This window comes from Elephantulus edwardii, unplaced genomic scaffold, assembly GCF_000299155.1.
Source record: "Elephantulus edwardii isolate Elephantulus edwardi_28Jun2011 unplaced genomic scaffold, EleEdw1.0 scaffold00052, whole genome shotgun sequence".
NCBI lineage: Eukaryota > Metazoa > Chordata > Mammalia > Macroscelidea > Macroscelididae > Elephantulus > Elephantulus edwardii.
The window spans coordinates 6,619,173-6,634,108 of NW_006399802.1; the positions used below are offsets into that span (position 1 = coordinate 6,619,173).

At 41.7% G+C, this 14,936-nt stretch overlaps 1 protein-coding gene across 1 annotated transcript; it reads left to right on the forward strand.

Annotated features, from left to right (window-relative positions):
• The first annotated feature begins 2,316 nt into the window (after window positions 1–2,316).
• On the forward strand, window positions 2,317–12,046 carry MSANTD3 (Myb/SANT-like DNA-binding domain containing 3). The gene is made up of 2 exons (XM_006886881.1): window positions 2,317–2,773; window positions 11,365–12,046. Exons 1-2 carry the CDS (start codon window positions 2,356–2,358, stop codon window positions 11,775–11,777), a joined length of 831 nt encoding a protein of 276 aa, XP_006886943.1. The 5' UTR covers window positions 2,317–2,355; the 3' UTR covers window positions 11,778–12,046.
• The last annotated feature ends 2,890 nt before the right edge of the window (window positions 12,047–14,936 follow it).

The following is a 14,936-nucleotide window of genomic DNA, read 5'->3' on the forward strand; positions in this document are numbered from 1 at the left end:
GGAGACGTGTACCTGAGTGAGAAGCATTGGGGCTGCTTGTCCTAGAGGGGAAGGATGATGGTGAGGAACACTGGTAAAGCGGAGCAAGAGCAGACCAGCAGAGGTGGATGCAGGCAGGGACCAGTCACCATCAAGTCGCCTCTCACTCGTGGTAACCCCTGCACTTCAGAGTACAGTTGTGCTCCTTAAGGTTATTCAGTGGCACTTTTTTTTTTGGTGTGGATTATTGCCAATGTCTGTTTCCTAGGCACCTTTAGGTGGACTGGGTCATATATATCATACAGACACACATACACACACACATACACACACACCCCCAACAACAAAACAACAAACAAAAGCCATTGCCATCAAGTTGATTCTGACTCACAGCAACCCTGGAAGGCAGAGGAGAGCTGCTGGAGGGTTGGTTCCTAAGGCCTGGTTCCATAGTCTTTATGGAAAAAGATTGCCTTGTCTTTTTTTCCATTGAGCAAATAGTGGGTTCAAACCACCAACCGTGAAGTTAGCAGCTGAGCACTTAACGATTATGTCACCAGAGTCCCTTACCCAGTGCACAGCTTCACCAACTTGCTCTGCCAAACACTTTTGCACTGTGAATGATTGAGTTAGCTTGCCGGTTGGCATCATCTGAGCTGGGAGAGCTAGAGGCTGTCCCCGGGGCTGAGACTGACAAGGCAGAGAAGACAGGAGGCTGTGCTTTAGAGTCAGACCTGGGTTGGATTCGTGGTGCACCACTTACTTTTTGTGTGAAGGTGAACAATTTACTGAGTCTCTGTTTTCTTAGCTGGGAAATGGGAATGATAAGTCATTAACAATGGGAAAAGCTACTATGTGAGGTCATGGAGAATCCATAGGGCCCCCTTGGGGTATATCATCTCTTACCAGAATTCCTTCATAGACTTGTAGAATCAACCACATAGCCCAGGGAGGCCTGCTGTTCTAGGAAATTAAGCAAAGTAAATTAGTAACTCTGGATTTACTTAGCTGGTGATTAAATAACAGTTTAGTTAATAGACTATTAATGGTCCCCAGGTGTTGGTAATTTTGAGTATTTGCTTTTGAGAGCAGTTGTATAATTTCTTCTAGTATTTTAATAAAGTGGGTGTTGGTGGGTTTTGTTTTTTTTTAAACAAAATATTGAAGTGTAACAAATTATGCACTGAGGAGCTATTTTTGCAAGGATTAAACTATATAGTGCATATTAAGCACTTAGTTTAGTGCCTGTGCCCACAGTAAGAACTCAATGCAGGTTACTTGCTGTTGTTATTATTGTTATATTACTTTGAGGCTCAACCAGCCACACACACTTAGGGCAAGAGCCTTTGTTAACACTTCTTCCTGTGCCACCACCACCACCTGGTGGCACCTAGCAGCACTGCACACGGTGGGAGGAAGAATTAATAAATTGCTTGGATTAATTACAGGCAGTCCCGGGGCTACTTTTACATCTTCAGTACTTACACATCTCCGTAAAGACTGTTACAATAAAAATTCAAGGTACATACAATGATTCCTAATAACAAATGGCTATTACTTTGCAATGCATAGGAAAACCATTATTATTATTATTATTATTATTAACTATATTAAAGAAGTTTCAGTGTACCTGAAAGTAGTTCTTCAGTTTTTTTACATATCGAAAGGTACACTATGTACTATATAGGGAGCTCTGTTGGAATTGTCTATAGTTATGCTGCTCACCCCAAGGTCGAGCCTCTGATGATTTGAATCTCCTCTGTGCTGCTCTGTGGGAGAAAGATGAGCAGTCTCCTCCTGTGCCGTTTACAGCCTCCAAAAACCCAGTGGAGTCTCAGCTGTAAGTCTGTTCTGACTTGACAACAATGAGAGAAATATACTACATCCCAGGACAAACAACCAAACAATGATAACTATGAACTGTTTCTGTTCAGACATCTCAGCAAAATAGACATGAAGATATAACAGACCTGGCTCAGAATCTGGAGACTGCCTGATTGTAATTTTACTTCCGCTTAGTACTGAGTTCTGGTTGCACTCTGTGGGGCTGCTAACTAAAAGGTCAGAAGTTTGATTGTACGAGCCAGTCCATGGGACAAAGATAAAAGATAGGCAAGTCTCACCCGAAAAGATTTACAGCCTCTTTTACCTGACCAGGGTTACCAGGCCTGTGAGTTAAGGACAGTGGGTTTGGTTTTGAGTTAGTGTCCAAGGGGCATTAATAGATAAGAAGGTAGTACTATATTTCAAACAAGGGAATCAAGTCAGGAATTAAGCACACAATTTGCTGTCACCTTTAATGATGGACTTGATAATTTTTTTTTTTCAAACTTCCTTTGACAGGATAGCTAACGGCCAGGAAAAATACAGTGGAAAATGCAAAACAACGAAATCATAAAACCTGCCAAATACTTCTCAGAATTGGAAAAGAGCATCTTGCTTGCTTTAGTGGAAAAGTACAAATATGTTCTTGAATGCAAAAAGAGTGATGCGCGAACTATTGCACTCAAGCAGCGTACCTGGCAAGCGCTCGCCCACGAATACAATTCCCAGCCCAGCGTTTCCCTGCGGGACTTCAAGCAGCTGAAGAAGTGCTGGGAAAACATCAAGGCTCGGACCAAAAAGATTATGGCCCATGAGAGGAGAGAGAAGGTGAAGCGGAGTGTCAGCCCCCTTCTGAGCTCGCACGTCCTGGGGAAGGAGAAGATAGCCAGCATGCTGCCCGAGCAGCTGTACTTCCTGCAGAGCCCGCCAGAGGAGGAGCCCGAGTACCACGCCGACGCGGCCGCCCAAGGTATGGGGCAGGCTGCACGTTCGCAGGCCACCCGGTCCTTTCCCAAAGTGCTGGGAGCATACACAACATACAAGTCATGTGTTCAACAACCTCGTTACTGTGGAGTTGGAACCTGCTCGTAGCCAACCCTCCGGCGAGTTTTCATGGCAAAGGAGGAGATTGCCCATCCTTCTCCTGTGGGGCTGCTGGTGAATTCGAACCACTAGACAGGTGTCATCTGTGGGTTAACAGAGCAACTCCCCCACTCCCACCCAGTAGGTAACTACCTCACCAGAGCTCTCTAAGTTATATATTGTTGTTGTTGTTTTGTACTGTCGAGTTGGAACTTAGAGCTGACCTCCAGCGGGTTTTTAGGGGTAGTTTAATCTCACCAGATGAGATTGCCCATCTTTTGCCCACTGAGCAGCTGGTGGATTTGAACCGTTTGCCTTTGCGGTGGCAGTGCAGCACCTTTCTGCCGCCACCACCACCACCACCACCACCGAGTTATATGTAGTGCACAGAAAAGAAAAAAGGGTTTAACGCGTTGCCGCACACTTTTAAATTGACGACCATGCTTAGAAACATGTGCAGGATGTACATAGCCGTCATCTGTGGCAATGTTTTAAATACCTCTGTCATCTCTCTCAGGGAACTCTGGTAGCCTAGTCAGTAAGGAATTGCTCAATGAAAGACAGAGGAAGGATCTTCCCCTGTGTAATAAAAGCCCCTCAAAAAGACTCTTTTGAGGGAGCTCCAGTGGCTTAGTGGCAAGAAGCTGCACTGCAATCCCAGAGGTGCACGGTTCAAATCCACCAGATGTTCTGCTGGAGAAGGAGGGACAATCTCCTCCTGTACTAGTCAGATCCAATTTGATGGTACACACACAAAAAGAAGACAATAAAACTAAATTTTAAAAAATACTTCTTTGGACTTTATTATTAATAAGGAAAAATAAGCCACCTAATATTAATATAGTTTTTACTGATGCCCTTAAGTTGCTTAAATCAACCCCTCTCAAATACATGAAAGAGAGTTTCAGTTTGGTGAGAATTCATATTGATTCGTTCAGCCTTAAGTTTTTCAGAAGAAATTTCTGAGGGCTTATGCACACAGTGCAGCATTAAGCCACTCCAAAGGCCCCATTTAAAAAATGGAAATCTTTCCATTGTAATGAAAGTCCATTTAGCATCCACCAAGATTAGAAGTCAGCATTTTGATCTATTATAATATTGTGATCCACAGTTTTGGTGTATGCCACTTCCAAAGAAACAATGCTGGAGGTAAAAATGAATTTTAATATGCTTTTACTGAAAAGAGAAAGATAACTTTACATGTAACTCCTAGTGAAGGAAGACTGTCAGACAGCTGGGGGCATACGGCTACTATCACAGCTTTAGAGCATTGCAGTGAAGGGACTTCTGAAATGAAATAGGTGGAACCAAATCCAGATAAATTGCCAGTAACTCCTACCTTTTCAGGACAAGAAGTAGCCTGTTTATATGAAGGTATTCTGCAGTTTGCAGAAGTTACACTTGGAAACAGGAAGGTTCCTGGGGAGACCAGAGTGCTGCTGAGAAAACCCTCATTAAAGTTCTAGGACCCAGCAAGCACTTGTCTGTGAAAACCTGATTCTTGTCTTGCAGGTTGAAAAGTTCACTTCCTAGTATCCCCAGAGTAGACTGAGCTCCCAGGCACAGACTCTTATTAATTGAAAGACGCTTTTTAATTGAACATGATAAGAAACTATAGAACTAAGAATAGCAATGTTCTCTATGTTGAGTGAAAAAAAGATCATTACCAAGTGAACTGAATCCATGAAGTTTTTTGTTTTGTGGTTTTTTAAAATTTTTATTTACTTTTTTATTGTAAGGTTTTTAGTAAGACTTTTTTTCTCCTGTAGGCAAATCCCACCTGTCTCCCCAACATTGCTGTTATATTGATTCTAATTCATAGCTGACCTTCTGTGAGTTTTCAAAGGCTGAAAATGGTACAGGTGTAAACTGCCTTTCTTTCTCCCTTGGGGCTGCTGGTAGATTTGAACCACCGGAGAAGCTCTGCCTTTGGTTTAGCAGTGATGGCTCCAGAGCTGTCTCAGCCGATCAGCCTGGGAGGCTGATGTAGGATCACAAGTCGGCTTGCTGATCATTGGCCTCATTCAGGTAGCCAGTTGGCTAACCATGATGTCTGGAATATAATTTGTGAGTTCCCAAGGCAGGGTACCTCGGAGCAGACAATGCGTATGTGAGCACTGCCAGCTCTCTGTGAACTTTCTCCTATTTGTGGCGTCTGTGGAGTGGATCCTATTGTTAACCAACAGTGTGCTGTGGAGATGTTTATGGTTTTATGTGGTTACTTTGCATTTTGCTGGCATCTGAGCTGTTCTGTGAGCCACTAAAGTGAGTGATAGTGGGAGGAGGAGGAGCGTGATGAATCAGAATTGTGAGTAGAATCTACTTTTTAAATTATTTATGTTCCCTGGAAGATGTTGCTGAGGAAAACAGTGGAATGAACTGTCTGTTCACTTTCCTGATCTCTGATCTGGATCATTGTGCATTGATTTCATAGGGTTGTTAGGAGACATTAATTTCCCTATTTCCTCTTTTCTAGGGAGGATGTAGAGAGAGCTTTGGTGGCTTAGTGGTAAGGAATTGCACTGCCAGTGCAAAGGTACACAGTTCAAATCCATCAACTGCTCCATAAGAGAAAGATGGGCATTCTCCTCCCATGTGATTTACTGCCTCTGAAATCTGCTGGAGGGTCGGCTGTGGGTCAGTTCTGCCTCGACGATACACAACAACAACAGGAAAGACCTATAAGATTTATTCCATTTGCCTTTTAAAAACCATTATTTTGAAAAAAAAAATGATGCCGTTAAATTACTCAGAAGCATAATTTCTAAATTTCCAGGAAGAGAGAATAAATATGAATCTCTGGTTTCTTTCCTGTAATGACATTTGCTAGAGTCTCAATTGTAAAATCAGATGGTTGTATGTATATAATACATGAGGCTTCCCTGTTTGCTAGTGATTGTTAACCAGCCAAATGCTCCCAGTTCCTATGTCCAGTTCACAGATGGACAGTGATGGAGAACCACAGTGCTCTGTCAGTTAAGACATGTGGTCAAAGTAATCTGCTAATTCTAGTAGTAGTTAAGAAACAAACACTTTCTGAGCGTTAAAACAGATAAGTGATTGATTGCACTCATTTTGCTTTCAGGAAGGAAAGATAAGACTGAAATTGTCAGTCAGCATTTCTTGGTCTTGGTGGGCAAAAGGCTGAAAACTTGCTATAGGATTTATGACCCTGATATGGTTTTGACACTTGGACTCTGTTTTACTTTGTCTTTAACACTGTGCTGTCCAATATGGTCGCCACCCACAAGCCATATGTGGTTTGTTAGTTTGTGAAATGTGGCTAGACTGAATTGAGACAGGCTGTAAGTGTACACTGAGTGGCCATGCTAACCCAAAAGTGGTGCCTCTGTACTTCTGTCAATGAGGGAGAAAGATGAGCAATCACCTCCTGTGTGATTTACAGACTCCCAAAAACCTGCTAGGGTCGGGGGGTTGGCTGTGAGTCAGTTCAGACTGAGAGCATTTGGGGGTTTTTCAGTTATAAGTGTACATACCACCTTGCAAAAAAAAATGATGTATAATACATGATTAATAATTTCATATTGATTAGATGTTGGATTGATAATATTTTATATTTATAGGTGAAAAGAAATATATTCTTAAAATTAATATCACCTGTTTTGTTTCTTTAATTATTGTGACTACTAGAAAACTTAAAACTACCAGTGTAGCTTGCTTGCATAATATTTCTTTCTTATGGACAGTTATTACAGAACGCCTTTTATAAAAGCTCAAGGGAGTTCTGGTGGCAAGAAGCTGCACTGCAGTCCCGAAGGCGAATCCCCCAGATGCTCTGTTGAAGAAGGAGGGGCAATCTCCTCCTGTGCCAGTCAGATCTGACTCAAGGGTACACAACGAGGGGGAAAAAATAGTTGCTCAGAGATTCCTTGGAATTTGTTATCTGCCAACTCCTCCAGCAGCACTGGATGATCCATCCCCTACTCCCCCACACAGTGCTGCTCCCCACTCCCAGCTTTTTTCCCTGGAAACCCCAGAGAGGACTGGGGCTTGACTCACCTCAAGGAATGTGGCCCGGGCTCTGGCTTCAACTTGGGCTCCTGACTTCAGTGTTTACCCCAAGGATGTTCTCAAAGACTACTGCTCCCTCTCAGACTCCTTCCTGTGAGGTACCATCTTTCACGCTCCAGGTCCTGCCTCTACCTGGTAATGGTCTAGTTCCCACCCGTTGGAAAGTTCTGCAGATAAACATGGGCCAAGCACAGCAAAACTCCTAAAGCTCAACCAGTGTCTCTTTAACCGTACAGGCTATAAGGTCTTAATAAAGATATAGATATAGAGTGGTGCCAACAATAAAAATCCTGCTGGGATGAAGCCTATTCATATTCCACTAGAGGCCCCCCTCTATCTATTTGTCTGTGTGTGTGTGTGTGTGTAAGAGAGAGAAAAATGGTTTTTACTATGTCATCTTGCTCATTGTTTCTAGGGTATTCTCAGCTTTTTTTTTTTTTTAATATTCTGGGGTATTTTTTTTTCTTAAAATTTAAATTTTTATTACTGTACTCTTAATATTTAAAGTATAACCTGAGGAATTCATTTGCAAAAAACCCTAATATTTCTACTTTGAATATAGTAAAAACCCCTACAAGGTTTTGATTTGTGGTAATTTGACTTGAACATTTACTTCCTGGTATTCTGGGAGAACAGATTTGCAGAACAATTTTAAGAGGACCAATAAAATTTCCTGGGCGTGGTCAGGAGGTAAGGATAACTGATGGTCAAATACATTTGAGAAAGTGAAATTTTCAAGTAGGATACTTAATTGTTTCAGGATCATTTTTTAGGAGAATTCATTTCACATGCCATTATTTCTGTGCTATAAAGCTATAGGTGCCCAGAGAACTTAGTGTGTGATATATCAGGCGGCTAACAAAAGGTCAATAGTTAGAATAATGTTTTTAAGATCTATTCCTATTCCAGTATTAGGAACCATTGGGTTGGAACTAGTAAGACTAGTCCTGTCCTTTCAATTAATATATGATGAGTCGCAAACAACTCGACGGCACATAACAACAACAATTGTTCACAAAAGTATGTCCCCGCTGCATCTTATTTGTCCATTTCCCATATCAGTCCTCTGTTGTTTGTGCTATGGAATAAAGCTGACGTTTGACCTGTAAACAGCCTCTCCTCCTATCTTAAATAACCTTACATTGCCAAAGTAGGCTTTTCTTACTGGTGTTAAAGACACTGGAATCCCCTAAGTGAATGAACAGTTCTTGACTGTATTTTCTGGTCCTCGGAGAGCCTTTCTCCCATTTTTGTAAAAGATTGAGTTGTTTTCTAGTTCTGGTGTCTTTGTTTTACCTGGGAGAGAGATTACACAGCAGTTGTTTCCCATTCCCAGGACAGTCTTTTTCTAATTAAGATTCTCCCTGTCTGAATACTGGCTCCTACTCACTGGAGCCAATATTTGCATGTGAGTTAATTATCTCCTCCATCAGTCTCCTCTAATTTGATGCCCCATCTTCTCGCAGAGTCTACCCAAGAGGCCCGATTTTGTTTCCTCTTTTAAAATTTATGTGTTAACATACATTTAAACTATCAACCATAGTGTTGAAGTAGAATCCTCTTTCTACTCCCAGACATGAACATGCTGTCTTAACATTCACAGCGCTTGAGAGACATTTGAAGGCAAAATTTGGAATAGACACTAAATTTTGAAGACATTGACCTGATAATAATAATCCATGGCTTTGTAGTGGATGCAAATGCAAGTTGGAAGATGTGTTTTAAGATACATCAATGATCAACTGAGCGAGTAGTGGAAGACTAGGCACTGTAATGCCTGAGCTTGGGTTTGGGGACCAGACAGACTGGGATTTGAATCCTGGTGTAGATAAAGCATTTGACTGCTAACTGAAACCCAAGTCTCAAACCCATCAGCTGCTCCAGAAGATAAAGATGAAGCTGTCTTCTCCCTGGAAAAACCTAACAGAAGTTCTTGTCTATGCTGTGGGATTTCTATGAGTCAGAATCTCAATAGACTTCAACAGCAGTTGGTTCTTTCAGTTAATTGACTGTAGATAGCAATACCTGAGTTTCTCTAAGAGTAGCTTCCTCATAAGTGGTTGTAAGGCTTAAATGAAATAATGCCGTAAAGCACTAGTTTACTTCTTGGCTAGCTACTTTAAAAATGGTAACTGCTGTCATCATTATCCTATCACCTTTCACATCATTGTGGAGATGAAAGTGAGCGGTGTTTGAATTTGAGCAACATTATGAGTGCTTTTTTAAGATTCAGAAAAACAGTTCCCTAGAATAAAAGAAATAAGCAGAGTGTTCTAATGTGTCCAGTCTTCAGAGAAAATATTTTTAGCTCTAAGACTAAAAGAGAAGTGGGTGAGTCGATCTCCAGTGCATTTGGATGTTGTCATCCGACAGACCCCTCCTTGGTGTTTCCCGTGTCACCTCCCCTGCCCTGGGCCTGAGTTACCCACCTGGAACACTGATCTTTCTACACAGTTGTGCTGTGTTGAGAGGAATGTGCCTCACTACAGGCAGCCTATCCCTTACATTTCCTGCAGGTCCAGCCCTGTACCAACCCAGGAGCTGGGGAGTCCAAGTCAGAATGAAAGAGAGGCAGGTTTTTTTCTTTCAGAGTGCTCAGAGACTTGATGGGGATGTAGACCAATCACCAGGACAGGGCATTGACGGGCTCTGGCCAGTGGGCCCAGCAGGCCAGTGGGAGCAGGAAGGAAGGGCCGCCATCTAATTGAAACCAGAAGATGTTGGGCTTGAGTAAGGTTCCTAGGAAGGTATTTTCATTATCTTTAGATGGCACAAAAATGTACTCTTTTTATAAAAAACTTTAAACATTACAAAAGTAAGGTTTTTACCTTTATTTTTTAATTAGAGACTAGTTGGAGTTGTTACCCACTCCCTTGACATGAAAAAAACCCCCAACAGTAATAATTTTCTTTTCATTGAAAACATTTTATGAGCTAGGCTTCCCTCAGAAGCCATTAACATTTCCAGTATCCTTTTTGTTAGAATAATAGAGTGGATATCAATATAGTCAACTCTGTTAGTAAAATGATATTTTTCTCAAAGGAGAAGAGATTCAGAAAGCCTTCAAATCACAACTAGAAGATGCTGAGTTAGTGGAGTTGGTGGTTTCTTCATTGAAATTCCTAATTGATACTAATGCCATGGATCTATAAAAAAAAAATCAGTACAGATAGGACACCTACCAAAAGTGACCTTTTTTTTGCATCTGTATGCTCCTTTCTCTTGCATGCATGCGATGGTTCAGACAATAGGTCTTTAGTGGTTATTTTCTATATATGATTTGTACAGGCAAAGTAATTGTTACCTAAGAACGAAAAATGAGTAATACGTGGTCCCCAACTATGACTAGTCTGGAATAGGTGCTGTGACAGAAGGGCACACATAGAGAGCTGGGGTTTCCCAGAGAAGGTGGCATTGGTCCTGAACAGAGTTGGGGTTGAGGGAGAGGGTTGAAAAGGAAGACTGGAGTGAGGCTGTGTTTGAATGGGTCAGGCTAGTATAGGCTAGAGGAATAAGAAGTCACAAAAGTAGAGAAAAAGCACCGACTATCAAAGAATGTGAGTAGTGTGAGGTAGGTATAGGGAGGCAGAGGGCACTTTTGAAGGATAAGACAAGAATGATAAAGGGAGGTTGGAACCTGACTATGAGAGTTACTTAGGATAATGTGAGAACAGAACCAAAGATGGAAACCACAGGAGAATATGAAAAGGTAAGGACTGGAGAGAGATTGAGTCCTTACCTGAGAAAGAGTAGACAGACAGGAGGCTGTAGAAAAACTTGAAGAGTGTGGTGGTTCAGGAGCTTAAAAAAGGTCAAGGATGATCAAGTATCAGAGGGAGGTTTCAGTAAGAGGAACATTGGGTAATGTCCTTGGGAGGTGAAAACTGACCCCAGCTGCAGTTTTGGAGGTAAGATCCAGATGGTAAGAGATTGATGGTGTGCTGACAAATTCAGTCCCTTTCCAAAGGAGGACCTGTTTAAGGTGGCTATTCCACCTGAGGGAACTGACCTGTGGCCAGGAAACAGCAATGAATGGCACTCTTGTGGAATCTGAGGATGAATTGTGTTCATAGCTGAATAAAAAGCCGAAAAAGGACAATCAGACTGATGGGAAACTAAATCTGAAAGCCCACACTGTTGGCTTTGCATTGAGACCCTTCAGAGTCGTGTATATCTTTTAGTGTAGAGTTTAACGTCTCTGATTCTTGGTAATCACAGCCTCTGACCATTGCTTTCCAAGTTCTAGAAATGGCCCTGTAAGCCCTTAATCATTATTTCTTCATGGAAAATTGCCTTTGATTTGTGGGTTTTAAAAAAGGTATGCCAAAGGCACCTGCTTTTAAAATACATCTTACATACGGAAGACCCTCTCATTTGAAATAGGATTGATTTGCTCTCTCTGCTTGTAAAATCTTTGAACATATGTTTTCTGCTACTGTTTTTCAGAATCATTTGCTGTTTCAAATAATAGAGAACTGTGCGATGATGAGAAAGAGTTCGTACACTTTCCAGTATGTGAAGGGACCTCGCAACCTGAACCCTCATGCTCAGCTGTCAGAATAACAGCCAATAAAAACTACAGGAGCAAAACTCCTCAGGAAGGCGCTTTAAAAAAGATGCACGAGGAAGAACACCATCAGCAAATGTCCATCTTACAACTGCAACTGATCCAAATGAATGAGGTTCACGTGGCCAAAATCCAGCAGATAGAGCGGGAGTGTGAGATGGCCGAGGAGGAGCACAGGATAAAGATGGAAGTGCTCAATAAGAAGAAGATGTACTGGGAGAGAAAACTGCAGACGTTTACCAAGGAGTGGCCGGTTGCCTCGTTTAACCGGCCTTTTCCTAATTCACCATAAGACTCCGTGGTGGCTCACTTGTAATTAATGTGTGTTAGCAGAGAAAGTCTGGGACATGAACATGTGCTCAGGAACCTGTAACTGAGCTACGACTAGGAATATGATAGCGTGGTAGGCGTCACTTATTTACAAATACATTCAGGTATGTAGACAGCTGCACCCTCTGTCCCCTTTATAAGTGGCAAAGAAGCTGTTTTTAGTCTTTTGAAACCATCACTACGAGTGCTATAATTCTGAATGTAATGTCTCCCTTTAATTAGCATTTATACCACAACTATGGGTGAGTGCCGTTACGGTTTTATTTTTGTTTCTTTTTCAATCAAATGTCAGTGTGTCTGTAAAGGAGTGTGGATGATTGTCTTTTTCAAGTAGCAGAACTTTTCTATCCAAGTGAATCTCATGCCGTTGACAGCAGCCACCTCCAGAGGCCACATGGTGGTAATACAGTTACACAGAACTTGCTAGAAGGCTTTGGGGAACCTCCGTGAGAGCTGGTCTTTTTTGTTTTCTTTCCAGGGTATTTCCCTCCCCCCTTTTTTAAACAACCCCACATTTGGAAGGGTATTTTCTAATGGGGCCTCTATGCTGCCTTTTCAGGTCTTTTCCCTCAAAGATGAGTTCCAGTATATCTCCAACAATAGTAGCTTTTTTTGGAGTTAATGATGGTCCTGAGGGACAAAATGTTCATTTAGATTTCTACCTTCTATTATGTTTGTTTTATTAAAAAAGGACAACAATGGACAATTTTATAGTCACACTGTGTGTGTTTCTTAAAGGTGCTGTCTTCCCACCTGTACTCGTGTTTTCCTTTCCTGAGTTTTCCATCTGACTTTGTACTACTGAGTTAATAGTGGGCCTGGTTTTTCTCAGCCACCTATGAAAAACTCCTCCCTCACCATGCCCATGGTCCTAGCTCATAGCAATATTACACGTTTGTATTGCATGCTTAGCAATGGCCTGTTGAAACATCCATTGCCAACTGCATATTTGAAAATACGAATTGATAAATGGATGCTTGGATTGAGCTGCAGTGTTGCTTCTTCTGTAGCTTAATGTTAAAAACCTCCCCAAGGGTTGAGGATAGTAGTAACTAAAATGAGCAAACTGACAACTTCATTGCCAAGACAGCAACTTTTAAGAGAATGAAATTGGTAGAGACCGTGCGATGGGGAAGGCAGAGTATGTAAGGGGTAGAGCCTATGTTAGGAAGTCCAGGACTAGACTACAAGTCAGGGCCTGAATTTCTAAGCTTGGTTCTGTCATCCATTGCCACGTGACTGGGTAACAACCATCATTCCTTGGAGTTCCATGTCAATGAAACAAGAGAGTGGGACTAGGTGCTGTCCAGTGTCTGCTACTTCTTGACTGTGGTGTATCCCGACTGGGTTGCTAATTGCCCACAGCACAGTCATCTAAAAGAGCTGGGGTTGGTAGGAAGCTCCTGTTTACTACATTGGCTAATTTATCTCCTTCATAATTTTTGCATTTTGAGTACTAGAGATTGTAAATTCAGAAGATTCCAATATACTTGCTATTTATGGACCACAGAAAACAAATGGAAATCAGTTACTTTATATATGGAATCATATTTTAAATAACGTTAGAGAAACTGGCTGTGGAAAGGAATGCTGTGAAGACCAGTCATCTTTGAAAAGAAGGACCTTCTTGTAAGGACTTGGGTTCTTAATGTTGCTTTACCAAATGGAACCATTAGAGAATAAAGTATCTGTTATAAGAGTCCAAATACTAAATGGTTTGTGGAATGCACACCTAGACTCCCCCTGGCCTCCCATCTCTTCAGGATTCAGACATTGTACAGCAGGCTGTAGCCCCAGGTAACAGCCAAGGAAAGTTTGCCTTTTCATCACCTATTGATATACTTGGCGATCTCATGAAAACGCAGATTTGGATCTAGTATTTTGAGAAGGGCCTGTGTCTTTGCAGTTTTTAATGTTTCCAGGTGATGCCAGGTCTGCTTGTCTGGTTGACCACATTTGTAAATATCAAGAATTTTTTAAGAGGACACTGTGAAGTTTTCACTCGCTGTTCTAAGGAAAAAAATTGGATTCTGTACATCATTGGGTGTTCAGGGATACCTCAGCGCCATTGCAGGTTCAGTTCTAGAACATCATGATAAAGTGAGTATTGCAATAAAGCTAGTCAGACATTTTTTTGTAGTTTCACCCCCACCCCAAGTATAGAAAAATGTTATGTTCACACTACACTGTACCCTATTAGGAAAGAGTCCTGGCGGTACAGTGTATTATGTGTTGGATGGCCAACTGAAGGGTCAGCAGTTTGAATATACCGGATGACCTGAAGGAGGAAGATGGGGCAGTTTGCTTCTGTTCAGATGTACGACCTCAGGAACCCAAGGGAGGTACACCAAGAGCCAGAACCCCCTTGACCACAGTGGCTTTCATTGTCTGTTAAAAGTACGAGATCATTATGAGACTGTTTAAAATAGTGTTAGAATTACCAAGATGCAACACAGATGCTGAATGAGCACGTGCCTTTGGAAAATGGAATAAACTTGCGCAGTGCAAAGTTAACCACAAGCCTTCAGTTTGCAAAACATGCAGTTTGAAGTAAAGCACAATAAAATGAGGTCTGCCAGTATTAGGATGCTACCAATTATTCTTTCTTTTTTCTCACAACATACTACTTAAGTGTATGAACAACAGCATCGAACAACACAGAACAGGCCCATACGCAGTAGTGTTTTAATTAAAGTATGAAAGCACTGAACTAATTGCTAATCGAATATATAAGGGATAATTAAACCAGCAGCCTAAGGCACCCCACTCCAATGTTAATGGGATTTAGGAGTTTATAACTGTAATTTTCAACCTAGACTATGCATTGGAAACTGTATGTTAGAAAGAATTTGAATCAGGCCTACCCCCAGAGGGTTCTGATTCCACTTGGCCGAGGTTGGGCCCACACCTCTGTATTTTTCAGATAATGTGTAGGTGACTATGATGCATAATTGGGGTTGAGGACCATGGTGTAAAGGTTCATAATCACGTTTCACTGCATCTCTAGCAAAATCCAGTGAGAGTCAGCAGAAGTGAGGAAATTCTGAGAGAAGAACTAGTAACTAATGAGTAGCAAAGCAGAACCTCAAACCTAGGTCCTGATTCCAAAACAGCCATGCCT